Source organism: Hippocampus zosterae, chromosome 11 (assembly GCF_025434085.1).
Source record: "Hippocampus zosterae strain Florida chromosome 11, ASM2543408v3, whole genome shotgun sequence".
Taxonomy (NCBI): Eukaryota; Metazoa; Chordata; class Actinopteri; order Syngnathiformes; family Syngnathidae; genus Hippocampus; species Hippocampus zosterae.
Genome location: NC_067461.1, coordinates 17,043,518 through 17,061,757, shown reverse-complemented (window position 1 = coordinate 17,061,757; position 18,240 = coordinate 17,043,518). Strand labels below are relative to the sequence as shown.

The 18,240-nt window shown below is 39.9% G+C and overlaps 1 protein-coding gene across 1 annotated transcript in view; it reads left to right on the top strand.

Annotated features, from left to right (window-relative positions):
• The window catches only part of LOC127610801 (kinase non-catalytic C-lobe domain-containing protein 1), a 33,528-nt gene extending 15,288 nt beyond the window's left edge, over positions 1–18,240 (top strand). Inside the window, exons 15-29 of the mRNA XM_052081243.1 lie at positions 404–511; positions 2,079–2,410; positions 5,928–6,018; positions 6,101–6,198; positions 6,280–6,464; positions 7,958–8,068; positions 8,149–8,296; positions 8,635–8,784; positions 9,004–9,189; positions 9,514–9,596; positions 10,196–10,355; positions 10,858–10,980; positions 11,164–11,223; positions 14,167–14,321; positions 16,361–18,240. Coding sequence (XP_051937203.1) covers positions 404–511; positions 2,079–2,410; positions 5,928–6,018; positions 6,101–6,198; positions 6,280–6,464; positions 7,958–8,068; positions 8,149–8,296; positions 8,635–8,784; positions 9,004–9,189; positions 9,514–9,596; positions 10,196–10,355; positions 10,858–10,980; positions 11,164–11,223; positions 14,167–14,321; positions 16,361–16,589 — 2,219 coding nt within the window. The 3' untranslated portion in view covers positions 16,590–18,240. The remainder of the gene's footprint in view (positions 1–403; positions 512–2,078; positions 2,411–5,927; positions 6,019–6,100; positions 6,199–6,279; positions 6,465–7,957; positions 8,069–8,148; positions 8,297–8,634; positions 8,785–9,003; positions 9,190–9,513; positions 9,597–10,195; positions 10,356–10,857; positions 10,981–11,163; positions 11,224–14,166; positions 14,322–16,360) is intronic.

Genomic DNA, 18,240 nt, shown 5'->3' with positions numbered 1-18,240 from the left:
TGCAAATAACTCAGCTTTGGTTTTATCTATCCAGACTTCATATAGCAGTTTAGTAGTTGAATATTATGTCCAAAGGAGAACAATGTCTCCCTTCAAGAGCAGTTTTCGTGTAGGTGATTGGATCACTCGAAATGAATTAGATTCAGATCTTTTTATTCATCATTATTATAATGAGGTTCATGACAGTAGCATGTCCTCTGCACTCTTATATCTGTGTGCACACTGAGTGCAATGCATGGACAGAATTTCATTGAACATGAATGTGTGTATGCATAATCTAAGATCCATTAGTGTTGCCCGTGGTAACAAGTTTTGTCTGACTGAATGCTGAGCAGTGTCGAACCACATTGAGGAGGTATGTTGAATCTCCTCTCCACTGTTAATGATGTGTAAATCCCTTGAGGGGGAGTACTTAGGTGTTTCAATGGAAACATGAATGAAAACCAGCAATTGTGTTCATGTCTCTTTTCATTTATGTGCACTAAGGAATCAAAAGAGGACCAACCCATTGGTAAAGTCTGTTCTTGCAGATGTTTTTCACTTCATTTGATTTCATGGTCTTGTGCTCTGTCTTTAAAGAGTCTTTAAAATGTGTGGCGTCACATCTCACCTCTACTGTTGAGGTGATCAATACTGTAAGGGAGTGTGGAAATTGACAGGGATCGTCTTTTGGAGACTTTTTATTGTTGCTTTTTATAATGCAACACGGTAGAGGTGATTGACTAAGTATCTCCATATTGGCAGATTACTGGTTTGACTGTTCTTTCCTTCTCATTTTACCGGTAGTCTGAATATCCTAAAGAAACCTCAGGTTCATGATGTTTCAACCATGTGCATCTCTTGGTCATGAAGGCTATATTTTATTTTGCAGAAAAGAAGTAACTTCATTTTAACACAGAAGAAGTGTTAGAAGAAGAAGTCTGGGAACCACATATTGGTGCGTTCTGCAAGTGGATTTGAGCGCTAAATGCTCGCCACGACATTGACTTCCTTCGTGTGTTTTTATTCAATCAGTACCATCAACCTACTTCTAAAGATATCCCGTTGAATTTTACAGATATTAGCAGTTATTTCGATGCTGGCTTCTTTGTTTTTTTTTTTTTTTTTTAATTTATACGTTTGAGTGCAGTGACTCTATTGAAATGCCTTTAACAAAGGTTGTGTAAATGACATGTCACATCTGTGACATCAAATGTTTTGCAACAACAGGTGTCTCAAATTTAAATCTTGAAATGTTCACATCATTGTTTAATTGTGGAAAATAACTGGAGTCCAGACCTTTTCATGTTGGAAATTAGAAGTGCATTGTGATTAATGATAATCAATTAATAACAACTCATCGATGAGCAAATTAATAGATACTTATTCTGAAATTCAATAATTCATTTATAGATCCTGCTTTACTTTTTCCAAATGTTTGGAATTCCATCCTATCAACACTAAATATTCTCAGATTTATGTAATCCTCCAGGAAAGCAAAATGAATAATCTTTGTTTTGGACCGAAATAAATACGTTTTCAAACATTAGACAAGCTACCGAAATCAGGGGAGAAATGAGGGAATGACCACAATTAGAAGAGGTATTCTTGATCCCAAAGCTGTTGTCTTGTGCTTTTCAAAACATCTTCTTTCTCTGTTGCTGGCGAAGGTCACATGAACTGAGGCTGGTTTATTTTTATTTTTTATCCCCCCCCCCCCCCCCCCCCCCCAAGATTGAGGCCTGTTAAATTTAGGCATGCTAGCAAAAGTACAAGATAAGATCTTCAATGATACTAAACACACATTTGCATCTATGGTGTCTTCTTGTGTCTAACATCACATTGTTGATTCGAATAAAACATAAGGGGGAAAAAAAAAAGATGGTGAGGAATGGAAAAGGAGTTCAGCTTTAATTGCCTTTAAGCTCATCACAGTGGATTCATTGTGCAGTTGAAATACAACTGCCTCCTCAGTGCTGATGGCTTATTCAGTGTGTTGCTCTTAACTCAATCTTTTTTTTCACTGCCCATGTGATTCAGTCAGCCCTCTTTGTTTCTCCTCACTGACCCATCTTTGCACACTCCTCTGGTGTGAGCAGACATGGACGACGGTTCAGACGCAGGGCTCACTGAGAGAGGAGACCATTCTGCTGGGGTCAGTCATGAAAGCTCTTCGGAAGCTGACTGTCATTCCGAGGGGACGAGGAGTTTGGCTGATACTTGTGAAGAACAGATGAGTTTGGACCGCTCAGAAGAAATGGACGAAAGCAATTTTCTGCTTTCAGAGCAGACATCCAGACCAGACCTGAACTTCAGGCCAGCCTGGGACTTGGCTTTCTTTGGAGAGGATTGTTTTAGCGCAGATGTGATTGAATATGCCATGAGTCTTGGCCAGTATACAGAATCGCCGTGCCTGGATGTGAAAACACAGGTGGGTGTAAATTTTAAACGTTGTTCCATTGAGTTATACAGTACTTGACCTTTAACAGTAATGATATATATTTTTTCTGATGCATTGGAACCCACAGTTTGACACCGCCAGATTAGTCTTTTCCTTTGGGTTTTTTTTTTCAGGATTTTTTCCAATATTTTTTTTCAATATACTGTATCTTGTTTCTTCTGTTGGTTTTTATTGCGGTGTATTCCCCCATTCTCTCCCACACCCGCTTTTCTTTGAATCCACAAATACAAATCTGACCTGAGCCTCTTTTATATGTAGATATAAATCAGATATGTATGCGATGCATCTGCATTGTAAACGCTCATCCTTACACATCCAACCTAGACATCACCAAAAGCCCAGTATGGGCAAGGCGTTGTTTTGTGTCACAGTGTTGACTTGAATTTAATATAACTTGAAACATGAAGCATCAAGTGGACATTTGTGGTGTTTGTAGTAAATCTGCCACGCAGACACTTTATTTAGTACACACGGCAATGACTTGACGTCGTCTTTAGCAGAGATCTCCATGTAATTAGGAGATCAAAATGCGTTTCTCCCAAAATATTTCTACCTCTTTACACATCGCTCCTCTGTCGATGTAAGATGATGAGTCCCTATACGCTGGACCATATTTACTTCCTTAAACACTGCCGCGTGACATCGTCTTTTGTCCTCTCACTCGATTACATGCGTGTCACATCACTGTTCACCTTTGACGTCACATTTGTTTTGAAATGTCAACAAGTACATAAGCAGATCTGATGTAACAAAAAAGTTAAATTGGGCCTAAAGTCCGTATCTCACTGAGCGGGGAGGGTTGGCGAATCTTTGCACATGGCCCGAATGTTGATTTTTCATCAGGGTTCATTTAAGGGCGCAAACTGTTGCGAAGACATTCTTCAGGCATTCCTCAGCAGTTTTACCGGTCACAAACAGTTTTATTCACTGCCAGGAAAATTTAAACGTGCAAAATTTCATTGCATCTGTGGAAGTGATCATGGCCTTGAATAAACCCTGATGAAAAAAACATTTAGCTAAGTACGCACATGCCGCTCATTGCAATACGGACTTTAATGATGATATTTTTGTCCAACCCTAAATAGTCGACCCTCACATACTCGCAGTTCGGTACCTGAAGATTTGCCAATGCACATTTTTTGTTGTCGGTTTTGGGTTAGTGTTTGTTGGTTGTTTGTTTTTTTGTTTTTTGAACTAATGCATTTCAACGGACGTCAATTACACGTAGGTTTTGGGCCTGCCCGGTCCCTATCGGAGTGTCCACTGTATTCACATACCGGTACTATAGGTAATTGAATTTAGTGACACAACCTCATGCATTCCCATTCACCACACTACAGTGGAATTCCACTTTAATTTTATTTGCTGCAAGTGGAGCACTGTCAAGCTTCGGGGTAAATAGGATGAGAGCAGATGGGGGAATTCTAAGATAATTTGCATTAGTTATTTTCTGCAAACTGGATTGGAATATTAAAATAGTTGAAATTCGCCCTCGGCAGAGAAAGTTATCATTTGCAAATGAATATTAATGAATTATTTTTTGGGATGTGCACACTATGTGGTGACCTACTTCTCTATAGGAAAGCTGTGGACATACAGTGTTATGAAAAGGTATTTGCCCCCTTCCTGATTTCTGTGTTCTTTTTATCACACACTAAGGTTTCAGTTCATCAAACTAATGTTAATATCACACAGAGACTACCCAAGGAAATACCAAATGCAGTTTCTAAATGCCAATTTAATTCGTTATGGCACACAAAAAAATCCGAAATTACCTGTCCCTACGTGAAAAAGTAATTGCCTTCCCCCTTGTTAAATCACATAGTAACTGTGACTAACGAGCATTTTGGGAAAACTGAGTTTGATTTCACAGGCAACACACAAGCACCACATTTGTTGAATTAAGAAATAAATAGTAAATAGAATGTGTCAGACAAAGTTAAGTTGGCTACAAGATCTCAAGAAACAAAGACACCATGCCACGAAATTCAACATTCAGGAAATGTTACACAGCCATTTCCAATAATTTGGGGCTCCAACAAACCACTACCCATTATCCAGATCCATTATTCACAAATGGATAAAAAATGGAAACAGTGGCAAGCATTCCCAGGTGTGGTCGACCAGTTAAAATAACTCCAAGAATGTGACGACGACTCATCCGTGAAGTAACAAAAGAACAAAGAACAACATTCCAAGAACTGGCCAAAAATGTCATCCATTGGAGAGTTCCCAGGTGAAAACCACTGCTGTCCAAAAGGAGATAAAGGCTCATCTCTCTTTTGCCTAAAGATATTTTGATGACCCGCAAGGCGTTCAGAAAAACATTTTGTGGATTGATGAATCAAAAATTTTACTTTTTGGAAAATATGCGGCCCATTACGTCTGGGGTAAAAATGGCACAGCATTTCATAAAAAGACATTTTTTGCCAACAGTGAAGCATGGTGGTGGCAGTGTGATGGTCCAGGCCAACCTGGTACGATTGATGGGACGATGAATTCCACTGTTTACCAAAAAAATCCTGAAGAACGTCTGGCAATCAGTTTGCACCCTCAAACTCAGCCGCTCTTGGCTCATACAGCAGGACAACGATCCAGAACGCACCAGCAAGTCCACCTCTCAATGGGTAAAAAAAAAAAAAAAAAAACATTTTGGGAGTGGCCAAGTCAAAGTCTGGATTTGAATCCAATTGAGACGCTGTGGTATGAGCTTCAATGTGCAGTTCATGCTTGAAAACCCTTGAATCTGGCAAAGTTGAAGCGATTCTGCAAAGAATGATCGCAAATGTTTGATTTCAGTTATTGCACCCAAGCGTGGCACACCCCATTCTTAGGTTCAGGGGGCAATTACTTTAGCACAGCGGGAAAGGTAGTTTTGGATATTTTTCCCTGTGTCTGTCTATCCATCCATCTTCTACTGCTTATCTGGAGTTCGGTCACGGAGGCAACAGCTTCAGCAAGGAAGCCCAGACAAACGTAGATCAATCGTTAATTTGAGAGCTTCGCCTTTTGGCTCAGCAACTTCTTTATCACGACAGACCGATACAAAGTCCACATCACAGCAGACGCTGCACCGATACGCCTGTTGATCTCCTGCTCCTTCATGACCTTGCTTGTGAACAAGATCCTAAGATACTTAAACTCCTCCACTTGGGGCAAGACCTCCTCCCTGACCCATTTGATCGTCTCTTTGTGATATTAAAATTGGTTTGATGAACTGAAATCTTTGAGTGTGATAAATATGCAAAGAATACAGAAATCAGGAAGGGGGCAAATACTTTTTTCATGGCACTGTAGCAGCCACCAACTCATGTTAAGTTTAAATCGACTGTAATTTCCCCCAGTTTACATCAAAGGATCTGTTGCTTCTGTTACCATAGTGATGAGAGAGGACAAAAATAAAATCACTGTGTTAATGCCCAGTGGCATCTTCAAAGAATTGTGAAATTAAAAAAATGTGAGTCTCCATCCCTTTTATCTTGAACAGGAGCTGCAGCAGCAACTGATCATTGAAACAAGGAATCTTAAGAAAATGAGAACTTTCTACCAGAAACTGGTTCAGCAAGAGAAAAAAAAAGGTTTGTTTCCACTCTGTACGCTATTATGGTATTAGTGTCTTTTAATCTTTTAATGGAGAAAAAAAATGTCTTTGTGCCAAAGGTTTTGAGAACAAAGGGATACTGTCCAAACTCAAGGCCCAGCTTGAAGAACTGAGATCCAAAGTGATCTTCTTGGATAATGTCAAGAAATACCTAGAGGTGCTATGGAAGTCCTTCTCCCCCATACTTCACTTCATATTTGCTTTTTGTACCGACGAATGATTTCTTGGTGTCCTGCAGGCAAAGAGTGTGGATCAGTGGGGTTCAGACATTGCAGTACTGACCTCTTTGTCTGCTTGTGGGCTGAACTCTTTGGCTGTCCAAACCTCCGAGGACACTTCCATCTTGAGCTTTGCAACTTGCAAAGGAAAAAGAAATCTGCAAGCAGGGACTTCTCTCGGTCTCATGGCATACCTGTATGCAAGGTATTTTTAAATGTTGATGCGGTCATTTTCACTCTGCCTGTATGACGCCGCACAATGAACCAGTTCTGCATACAAAGTCGATTCATGTGAGATCTTGCACACATGTTCAGGTCTCAGGAAGATTGATTATTTCCTTTCCCATTTGGAGCTGGATTTGAAACTTAGTCCTTGTGGTCTTCAAAGACAATGCATTAGAGAAAAAAGTAGTCCTTCACATCAGTAATTATCCCAAAAGTAGCCATCAGTTTAAAAAATGTTGGTGACCCCTACCTTACAGAGTCGGTTAAAAAAAATACCAAGAAAGAAATGTGCTCTATCCACCAAGGAATTACTTTTATCTGCAATCGTTCGGTTTCCCTTTACAGTGTGTGTTTTTAAAGGATTATCTTAAATAACCCCACATACATGTATATTTTAATAAAACTTTATAACTTGGACAGAGGAGTCTGGATGTTTACCAGGATGTTAATTAAAGGGCAGTTAACTCTCAGTTGAGTCCGTACCTCGGTTTTTGGGCCACTGTTGGCTACGTTTTCAGAATCATTTTGTGCAACCATTTTTTTCCCCACATGCTTAAGAAGCTGGCAGTAATGCACCCAAAGGTATTATTTGCCAACTGCCAAAAGAAAGTAGACATGTGCTAAGCTAGCTAGTTGATTTCAGGGTCCCATACTGGCAGTCAAAAGTGGCCAATTAATTTTTCGAATGGGCCATGCAACTTTATTATGTTAAATATATATGTAATGTGGGCGTTCCGGTAGTCCAGTGGTTAGCACGTCGACTTCACAGTGCAGAGGTACCGGGTTCAATTCCAGCTCTGGCCTCCCTGTGTGGAGTTTGCATGTTCTCCCCGGGCCTGCGTGGGTTTTCTCCGGGTACTCCGGTTTCCTCCCACATTCCAAAAACATGCATGGCAGGCTGATTGAACACTCTAAATTGTCCCTAGGTGTGAATGTGAGCGTGGATGGTTGTTCGTCTCTGTGTGCCCTGCGATTGGCTGGCAACCGATTCAGGGTGTCCCCCGCCCACTGCCCGAAGTCAGCTGGGATAGGCTCCAGCACCCCCCGCGACCCTAGTGAGGATCAAGCGGTTCAGAAAATGGATGGATGGATATATGTAATACATTTTTTATAAAACAGTCAATTGGATTGTTTTAATAATCTATCATTGTGTAGACCTGGTATGTTGTTATGATTAGAACATTAAAAGTGAGAGCTGAAAAAAATGGAAAGTGTTTTTTTTTTTCAGTTTTATCAAAATGTCATACCTGCACATCATACTAAATCTTGCCATGTACAGTCAATAAATGGATCTGAGACTGAGGTGTCAAATCCAGGTCCAGAAAGTAAATCCTGCCACAGTTTGTCTTTCACCACAGGTGCTTCTACTCAGTTGGCAGGTAAAACAGAGTTCTCTCTCTCTCTCTCTCCCTCTCTTCACACACAACTCACCATCATATATTTAGTGTCACACTCCATTTTGTTTTTGCACAGAAACGCTGCTTCAGAGGGGTTCATCCAGCAGTTCCTGTATACGTATCGCTTTTTCTGCACTTCTGAGCAGTTACTGCAGTTTATTATGGAGATGTTCATCAGCGTAGTCAGGTATAACATGAATGCACAATGAGCATAATACGAGCTTCAATAGCAAATGCCACATGAACATACTGCTTTGATTTTGACAGAGACTTTCCAGATAGATCGGAAAGTCGTGCTAACATCATGCACCGCAGTTTGGACTTGTTGCACGTATGGATTATGGATTGCAAAACAGTTGACTTCATGCCTAACTCCAACATTGTGGATGTTTTAGAAAACTTCCTTCATAATGTGGTAACCACACAATTATAACACAAAACACTATGTACTGCAAAATATTATGACAAAAAAAAATCTGTTAAAAAAATACATATTTAAAAAAAATTATGTTCTGTAAAAGTGGATCATTACTTTGCAACATTTGAAAATTACAGATGTAGAGTGACAACAGTTCAGAATCACTGGTTTGTAGGGTAACAAAACAGTCCATTGCAACAGTCATTTGCAAATTCAGAGAAACGGATCATTTTACAGTAGTTACTGATATTGGAATTAATCAAACATATTCAGAGGAAATTAAAATGGTTGAGGACAATAATGGTTATCTGATCCGGGTTCTTGTTTTCTGCCAGGTAATTCCAGCGGATGTGCGAGGGCGGGTCCTACTTGCTGCTCTCCACAGTCCTCCAAGGACAATTTGGAGCACAAGGAGAGAGAGTCAAATTGGTTGTATTGCGCAATCCTTTTGGGGTCCATTGTCGACTGAGGATCAGGTGAAAAAGGTTAGTCAGAGCAAAAATGTCCTCTTATCGTCTTTGTTATCAAGGGCTATTTTTTACTGTCATGGGAAATTGATATTTTAAGTACCGGTAACCATTCTTGAATACTATCAAAATGAGCTCAAAGCCATGATGTAACACGACAGTAATTGTTGTCTAATTCAAATTCTCTAATTGTTGCAAAACCACAACTTCTCTAATTCTTGTAAATTGGTACGAAAGGAAACAGTGGTGGAAGCTTCAGCACCCATTCCAAAAGAGAAGGCCTTCTCCATAGCTGCAGCTCTGCCTGTGCCTTGCTCCATCTCCCTGGCGTATGACCCTTCCAGCAGTGATGAGAAACTCACCTTCAGCCAGAAAAATTACAGTGCAAAGCATGTCGCTCAGCAACTCACCCTTCTGCAGCAGGTATAAAATGTTTTTTTTAAATATGTTTCCAATAAGCTTTAGTCCAGTAAACTTCTCCAATTTCCCAACTAGAAGATTGCAGATTCAAGTCTCTATAGCTTTGTTGGCAGGATACTTAGACCATCTTATCACTCTTACTACAATGTCAGCCATGTGACTTTTCTTCCCAAGCCATATATGGCCGCTGTGAGAATGGATGAATGAGGAGTCACCAGGTGTGTCAAATTGTCTTGAACGGATATTGATGCTTGTTTTTCTTGAACACTAGAGAGAGACATCACATCGTGGATGAGTCATTAGTTTCACGCAATTTTTAAAATGCAGGACATTTTCCACGGATGTCATCCGGTTCATTTCCTCAACTCCAGAATACAAGGCATCATTGATAAGCCCTCAAGGAAAGACGAGTAAGTTCTACAGCGGTATTATAGTATTATTTTACTGTCCACAAGTTGGAAATCCAAATCATTATCGTTTTTCAGCAGTATTCAGTTCGATCTATCGGCAAGAATCATTGCACTTTTAGAATGTAAAGTTAGCTATTGCTTATTGCATATTATTCGATCCAAATACCACTAATACTAGATAATACACATTTCCCTCAATTCAACTTTTTTTGCGAGGGCAAAACTATTTCAAGTGTAACAGTGCAGCATAATGAAAATTGAACACAAAACACAAATTAATCAAAAAATAAACAGGAGTTGTTGCAGAACTGAAGTGATGTGGTGGGTGGAGGGGATCCTTGTCTTAAGATGGGCAGCAGAGTTTCAGTCAGAATTAAGAAAAATACATTTGACTTTTTTTTTGTCTTTTTAAAATCAACATTGTTTTAACAGTCCACAAGCAAAAGTTAATCTGTTCAGCAAAAATAATCCAATTTGTTGAACTTCCCATGCTTATTCCTGAAATACAAATAATCACAATGTGGTGGTAAAATGTGAAAACACAATTTAAAATAATATATCTTGTCAATATTTTTTCCCCAACATTCCTTGTCCAACAGCACCTCAAGTACTAGGTCCTCGCAAACTCCACCAGCAGAGGGCAGCAGCCTACCGCACGGAGGAACGTCATCAGAGCCTTTCCTCCAGCAGCTGCTTGCTTACTCTGACAGTGTTATGAAATGGATCGCCTGCGAAATAGTCATCTGCGACTCAGTCAAGGTGAGGTGTGCAAAAAGTACAATCCATTTGGGGTGGCAAAAGTGATGTGTGTGTGTGTGGGGCCGGGGGGGGGGGGGGGGGGTACGTGTGCTTGTGTGTGTGTGTGAGTGTGTGTGTGTACAGTAAATCTTTAAAATGCTCATTATGCTGTTAAACTACATAATTATAGCATAGTCCAGAATAACCTATAACTCAAACAAAAAGATCACAATATACACTCACCATCCACAAATGATTACAAAATTAACTTTTTCAGGGACAGCGGTTACTACAGTGGACAGCTTATCATCTTATTATGTTGTTCAAAAGGGGCAATGCAATATAATGCCAGACATTTGCGAACAGTTATAACAACAGTAAAACAGTAACCTCCTTCAACCAACCCTGAAGAAAAAGCAACATTTGCTATGTACGCAAACACTCGCGAAAGCTTCTCCGCTCAGGGAGTTACGGGCTTAAGTAATTTGTTTCCCTCATTTTTACATGCCCTCCTCTCATCCAGGAACAAATTGCCTTGCTAACAAAATATCTGTGGATTGGGAAGCATTGCTATGAATCCCGGAATTTTGCAACAGCCATGCAAGTCCTCGAAGGTTTGGAGAACGTGATGGTCAGGCAATTACCAGTAAGGCTGATTCACAATTTCTTTTCTAATGTTTAAGTCTGAACATCTGTGGTGAGAATGACTTCCAGTGAAATACACTACATGTTTTATTTTTCCAACACTGCTTCGCTCAGGGCTACTTTAAAGCTACACTGTGCTGTATAGAATTAAAAAACAAAAAATATCTTCCTTTTTCTATCACAGGCTTGGAAACATCTGTCTTCCAAGATGCTTGAGATTCTGGAGGAGCTACGAGCCGTACAGGTGCACATTTGTGTGTATGTAGGTGTGTGTGTGCGCGTGCATGTGTGTGCGTGTGTGTGTGAGTACACTCGGGGATTGCCAATCTGAAGGCCAGTCTGGCCACATATTTTAAAATTGGGCTTCAGGGCAAAGAAATCAATCGGAAAACAAGTCACATGTGCTCACAGCTGGTATTTCCACTAAAACTTACCTCTAAAAGAACCTGATACATGAATAAACTCTTGTTGGAAATGCTAACATGAAGCTGGCCTCTGAAGCAGTCACTTTGACGCCACAATGCACGATATGGAAAAAAGTATTGGAATGTTTGCCCTTACATTAGTTCAACCGTGCTATGAAGCTAATCACACTTTGATTGAATCAGCTTTCACGATTCAATTTTCCATCGGGAATAATTGGAATACAATGGTACCTCTACTTACGAAATTAATTGGACCTGGAAGAAATGTAAATTTTGTAAGTAGATACACGTTTTCCATGTAAATGCCTTAATCTGTTGCAGACCCCGTCAAAATTCTGACAAATGTTTTCTAAAGCATAAAAATGCATCAAATGATGTAACAAATACATGTTACAATTAGATTATTGCACAAAAAATGAGAGTTGTGCATTATTTAAAAAACAAAGAATAAAGAATAAAAACTATGGTTATTTAATTTTTAGCTGCATCTTCATAGTTTTTTACCTCTTTAGTTCATGTTCTCTCTCAGAAGTGTTTTTTTTTTGGGTGTTTTGTTACGAACAAGGCAAATATCAGCATAGTCAGCGATCGCACTACTGTTGAACACTTTTTTCTGGGTGATTCACATTTACGTAAAACTATCGTAGCGCCCCATGGTTTGGTTTGGTTTGGTTTGGTTTGTTTATTGAACATAAAACATATACAGTAATAATTTGACAGAAAATAAGGTAGATAAAAAAGTAAAAGAAAGAAATCACTCTTCATTCAACACAGTTATTATGTTCAAGGGAGTAGGATGAAGTAAAAAAACTTATCTAGTCCTACCCCGTTATGTGTTTATATCTACTAAATCATTTTTCTATCAATCAGAAAAGAAAAAGTAAGAAGAAGTCTCCATTAAGGCTCATACTTTACCCTTAACCGTGATATTTTCACAACTTTTGGTTTGTATCGGGATTATATACATCCTCACCCTGGCACTCTTGTGTCAATTTTCTCTTGTATTCATAATGGATATTGCAATACCTCTGATTGGTGTAGGTTGTTTGTACTATTTTTTTGAATTTGTTTTTGAACTCAGCAAGCGATTTACTCATTTTTAGGTTCGTTTTGAGATTGTTCCACAGATTAACACCTTTGCTAGATACACTTCTTTTCTTGATGTTTGTTCTTGTTTTGAGTTTTTTGAATAAGTTGGTACCTCTTAATTCATAGTTGCTTTCTCGAATTTCAAAAAACTTCTGAATGTTTTGGCAGAGCAGGTTATTGTGTGCTTTGTACATTAATTGGGCGATTTTAAAGTCAACCAGGTCATAAAATTTCATCGTATTTAATTTAATAAATAGTGGATTTGTGGGTTCCGTATATTTTGATCTATTAATAATTCGAATTGCTTTTTTTTGTAGTTTGAGAATAGGGAGTGTGTTTGTTTTGCAGGCATTTCCCCATATTTCCACACAGTAGGTCATGTATGGTAATAATAATGAAGTGTATAATGTGTACAAGGATCTCTTATTTAGCACTTCCTTGGTTTTGCAGAGGATCCCTACGGTCTTGGCTATTTTTCTTTTTACGTTATCGATATGTGGTTTCCAACATAGCTTTGAGTCTATTACTAATCCGAGAAACTTGGTTTCATACGCTCTTTCTATTTCAATTGAGTTTACCATAATTTTAGCTTGGTGTTTGATTGGTCTTGTGCCAAAAACAATTGACTTCGATTTTTTCAGGTTAAGTGACAATTTATTTCTGTCGAACCAGTTTTTTAATTTGTTTAATTCGTTTTCTACGGTTGTCAGGAGCTGTTTCAGATTTATTCCAGAACAGTAGAAAGTTGTATCATCAGCAAATAGGACACATTTAAATAGTTTTGAGACCTTGCAGATATCATTTATATATAAGATGAATAGTTTTGGACCAAGCACTGACCCCTGAGGTACTCCGTGAGTGATTTTCAGTTGATTTGTTTTTTTATTGTTGAGTTGCACGTACTGATATCTGTTTTCTAAATAACTTTTTATCCATTTATAAGCTACACCTCTAATGCCATATCTTTCTAGTTTTTTCAATAATATACTGTGATCTATTGTGTCAAAAGCTTTTTTTAGATCTAGGAAAACCCCAACAGTAAATTCTTTGTTGTCTATATTAGTGGCATGGCCCGAGGGACGAATGATGACGACGTTGCATTGACACATATCTATCTATCTACATACATTGACACATACGGTAGAGGTCCCTCTTAGCCAATAGGATGCTAGGTAATAGCCAATGGCAAAGCAGCTATAGGTATACTGCGTTCAGGAAACTCGGAGCTGTGATCAGCAGACCAAACTGTATTTTTAACTTTCATATCTTGAAATTTCTTTTGTAACAAGAGGCTATATGTTCCTGTTGAGGCGTTTCCTAACTTCAAAATTCCGTTTGAAGAGACGTTAAAAGTAGAGGGTACTACCACTGTAATCTGTGTCCGAGTCCAAACTCTCACCAATAAAAAATACCGTTAACCGGACATCTAACATTGTATAAGTAACATTTGAACCATATTAATTGTGTTAAGGACTCACATGGACTCTAGAACAACTTGTTGGAAATGCGCTTGTCTCCATTCTGATGACTGTCAAGGTGCCCTTGAGCAAGGCACTGAACTGGACACCATGAGTCTTCTTTGCTTATATTGACGCCACTTGGCATACTTACAACTGTGTTTTCATGTCGGACCTGATGCGTATGTATGTATGGATTAACTTCTTTCTCCTCAGGTCTTCCTGAAGAGTGATGACATGTGTCTTATTGCGGGAGAACACAAGAGAAGACCCACCCTGCCGTCAGCGCACATCCTGGCCATGCATGTTCAACAGCTGGAAATCGGAGGCTTCACGGTCACCAGCGGGGCATTCAAGTGGCCAAAGCTTAGGTAAGATAAAATGTAAGAGGTTAAATGAAACATGACAGTGTATAGATTCCTACGTAAATACCTTGTTCACAATGGCCCTGCCCAAAATCAGTCCCAGGTGTTATGTTTTTGTTTCGGTTACATTTGGTTTTGTCCCCTCATGTGGCCTTTTTGTCTGCACCTGCTCTCGTCATCTGTGTCCCTTGTGTTTAACCAATCAGCTCCCTCCACCCTTTGAGTCTTGTCCAGGTGTTTCTCGTTGTATCATCACTTTGCTTGTATTTAGTTCCCTGGGTTCTGCCAGTCTTTATTGGAGCATTGTGAGTGTCTGTGTTCTCCTGTCCTGTCTTGGTTTGTTTCTGTCCTAATTTTGTGCTACTCCGGTTCCTTGTTTTTTTTCTGGACTTTGTTCGAGTACTTCAGTTATATTTTTCCAGTGTATTTGTGTTTGTATTTATGTTCAATACATCTTGGTCAGTCCACCCTGTTCCTCCCTGCCTCCCTGCTTTTTGGAGTCCTCCACCTACCATCTCGCAAAACCTGACACCAGGTGTATTTAGCCTTTCACCTTAGCTGGCATAAGTATCAACCCTTGTCTTGGCTCGAAGCAGGATCATCTAGATCACAGGTGTCAAACTCAAGGCCCACCACATCATTTTATGTGACCCACGAAAGCAAATCAAGCAAGTCAACTTCAATGATATTTGGTCAAATCTGTACCAGAATTTCAAATTCATTCATTCATTCATTCATCTTCCGTACCGCTTGATCCTCACTAGGGTCGCGGGGGGTGCTGGAGCCCATCCCAGCCTTCTCCGGGCAGTAGGCGGGGGACACCCTGAATCGGTTGCCAGCCAATCGCAGGGCACACAGAAACAAACAACCATTCGCACTCACACTCACACCTAGGGACAATGTAGAGTGTTCAATCAGCCTGCCACGCATGTTTTTTTTGGAATGTGGGAGGAAACCGGAGCACCCGGAGAAAACCCACGCAGGCCCGGGGAGAACATGCAAACTCCACACAGGGAGGCCGGAGCTGGAATCGAACCCGGTACCTCTGCACTGTGAAGCCGACGTGCTAACCACTGGACTACCGGGCCGCCAGAATTTCAAATTGTTATAATAAATAATAAATAAATAATCATGTTGCGATATTGCAAGCATTTTCTAGTCATGTTATTACAGTAACTGTTCTTTTGATGGTGGCGCGGGCACCCGCAGCGGCTCCTCTCTCTCCTGAGGAATGTAATTTCATCTGTGCTGTATGTTGCACATGTAGCACATTTGACAATAAAGTTCACTTGACTTGACTTAACTTTAACGACAGTTGAATAAACTGCTATCCTTGACTTTTGATTAAAAATTTTGTTTGGCCGGAGTTTTCAGAGACCCTGGTTTTCAAAGTAAAAAAATCTCCACTGACGCATGAATAACAGGGAAGACTGCAGACAAGTCTCTCCCGTTTGCAAAGTACCTGTCGATGCGTACAGTAACTCAGGCCTCAATTTGCGTTTGATGTTGTCCTTTTTTTTTCGAAATTGAAGTAATACGGGATGCATGCACAGATACTACACATTCTTTTAGTGCAAACCAAAAATACCTTGAACTGAAAATGGCTTACTTTATGCATACCAAGTATCCATGGATGGCAGCGACCCACTCCTCTCCTTCAGATTGACCAGATGCTGAGTCACAGCAAGGGGCAGTTGGAAAGAAATGATGCAGCTGTTGAATTAAGGGGTGGCACTGCTATAGCAGATGGCGCCCGTGGGAGGTGGGTTTGATTGGAAAAGAGGTTGCGGTCCAGATGCTTCGCTGCCGCTGGGTACAGCCAGATGCTCGGGTCAATAGATCCAGCAGATACAAGCAGAGCAACAGCTGGATGGACTGAAACCAGGGTCCTTCAATGTTGTCTCCAAATTAGGTCACCGAAAAATGCTGAAGCTACTTTGGAAAAAATATCCAGATTAGTTGCAAGAAACATTTTTCATGTTATGTTTTTATGTTTCTCATCCCATCTCATTTTCCTCTCATCATCCCATTATGGTCTTTGAAAGGAGAATAGCGAAGGTGGTGAGTCAAGTCCACGCCTTCCAGGAGGTCATTTTCACCTACGGCCCGGACCGGGACTTGCAGACCTACCTTCGCCACCGCATCACCAAGCTTGGCAATTCCGACATACTCCTCCAGCCTGCTGCCGATGATGCTGATTCCCAGCAGTCCACTGATCGTCAAACAAGGAGGGTTCAGGCCACCCTGAAAAAGGTTAAAGCCTCCTTGCAGTGAGCTGTGCCCTGCCCCCCCCCCCCCTCAAGACCCCAGTCAGCAGCTCATAGCTGAACCGCTGCAATGAATTCTCTGCTACCACGGCAGCAGAATGTGAGACTTCTCCTTAACCTTCTAAACCAAAACATTCGATATTATCAGATAAGACAGCCAGCTAGACTTTAGTTACAACCTTAAGATGGTGGTGAATCGGGTGTTGAGTATACTCAAAAAGAATGTCATGTGCATTTTTAAATGTGATTTAATTTTCCTCACTGTATGTATATTTATTCGACACAAAACACAAACGGATTCCAACATAGATCATACCTACAGGACCACAGAGGGGCCTGTATGAAGCCAGTCTTTTCATATACAGGCATGGCTGGACGTAAATGTTTAGACGAAACGTTTTAGCTGCAAGGTGAGAAACGATCCATAAAAGAAGCCATGTGAGAATTCAGCAGGAAACCCTCTCCACATCAAAGAGTATGTATCAACTGTGTTGCTGTTTCAAAATGGTTTGAGGTCTGCATTCATTCGTGTTTTCAGTATAAAAGTGTGGAGTGATGAGAAAAAGTTTCATGTGACCTCAAAAGTATCTACATTGTTGAATTAGCACAGGATTTCTTTTTTTTTTTTTTTGCTTGAAATTCTACTGAATTGTGGAAACACACTCTGTTCACAAACACAAATGTTGGCTGGTAGGAACACATCTCAAATATGGAGCATGTTTAAAATCAGCTGGATGAACAGTGAGAAGAGTTCAATCTCACAGTGATTTAATCACAAATGAGAACGGGTCTGGTCGTCTTCAAAAGGTCATCTGGTTTAAGTCCATCTATCAATTCTTTCTTTTTTTGGGAGGGTGTGGGGGGTTACTTTAATCATCCCCCAAAAGAATGTTGCATGTTTGTATTGGGTTAGAAAAAAATATATTGTTTAACCCTTTCATGCATCCTGTATCCTGATAACATGATAAGCACTCCACTGTAGTCACCGCTGTGCCTGAAAGAGTTAAAAAATTAGCTTACTTGATTAGTAATTTTCAAATACCAGTCAAATACACATTTAGGGGTATATCATTTCATAAATAGCAAATCAATGTGGTTACTGAAGGCCTTATTATAACAGAGTAAGAATGAAATGGATAACAGGTTGAGTTATCGTATGAAGTCTTGTTTTACTGCCTGTTCCCTCCACTGGACGCACACCTCAAAGGTGAAAGACACAAGAAGATTGAATGTGGCTTGTCACGTGAATATGAACAAGACCGATTTGAAATAGACACATGACATTTGGTCCCTCTCTGGCCAAATATGTTTTGGGTTCATTCTAGTGTTGTACATCAGCTTGTGATTTTATACAGTCGCTGCGGCTCTCACATTGTGCTGCTTTGCAGAATTGGTGTCTGTTACCTCTTATGTAATTTCTGATTTTTTTTAGATATATACTGTACATATACACACGTACATACTGTATTACATACAGTATTGCCAAATCCAACTGCCTCACAAAAATGACAATGACAAAGTGTTTGAATGGATTTTCCCAAAGGGCAGATTTGTCCTGATTTCCGGCTAAACACGATGCCAATCATGGACCAATGTTTAACTTGTACTGATTATTAACCATTAGACAGATGTACAGGAAGAATGACAAATTTCAACGA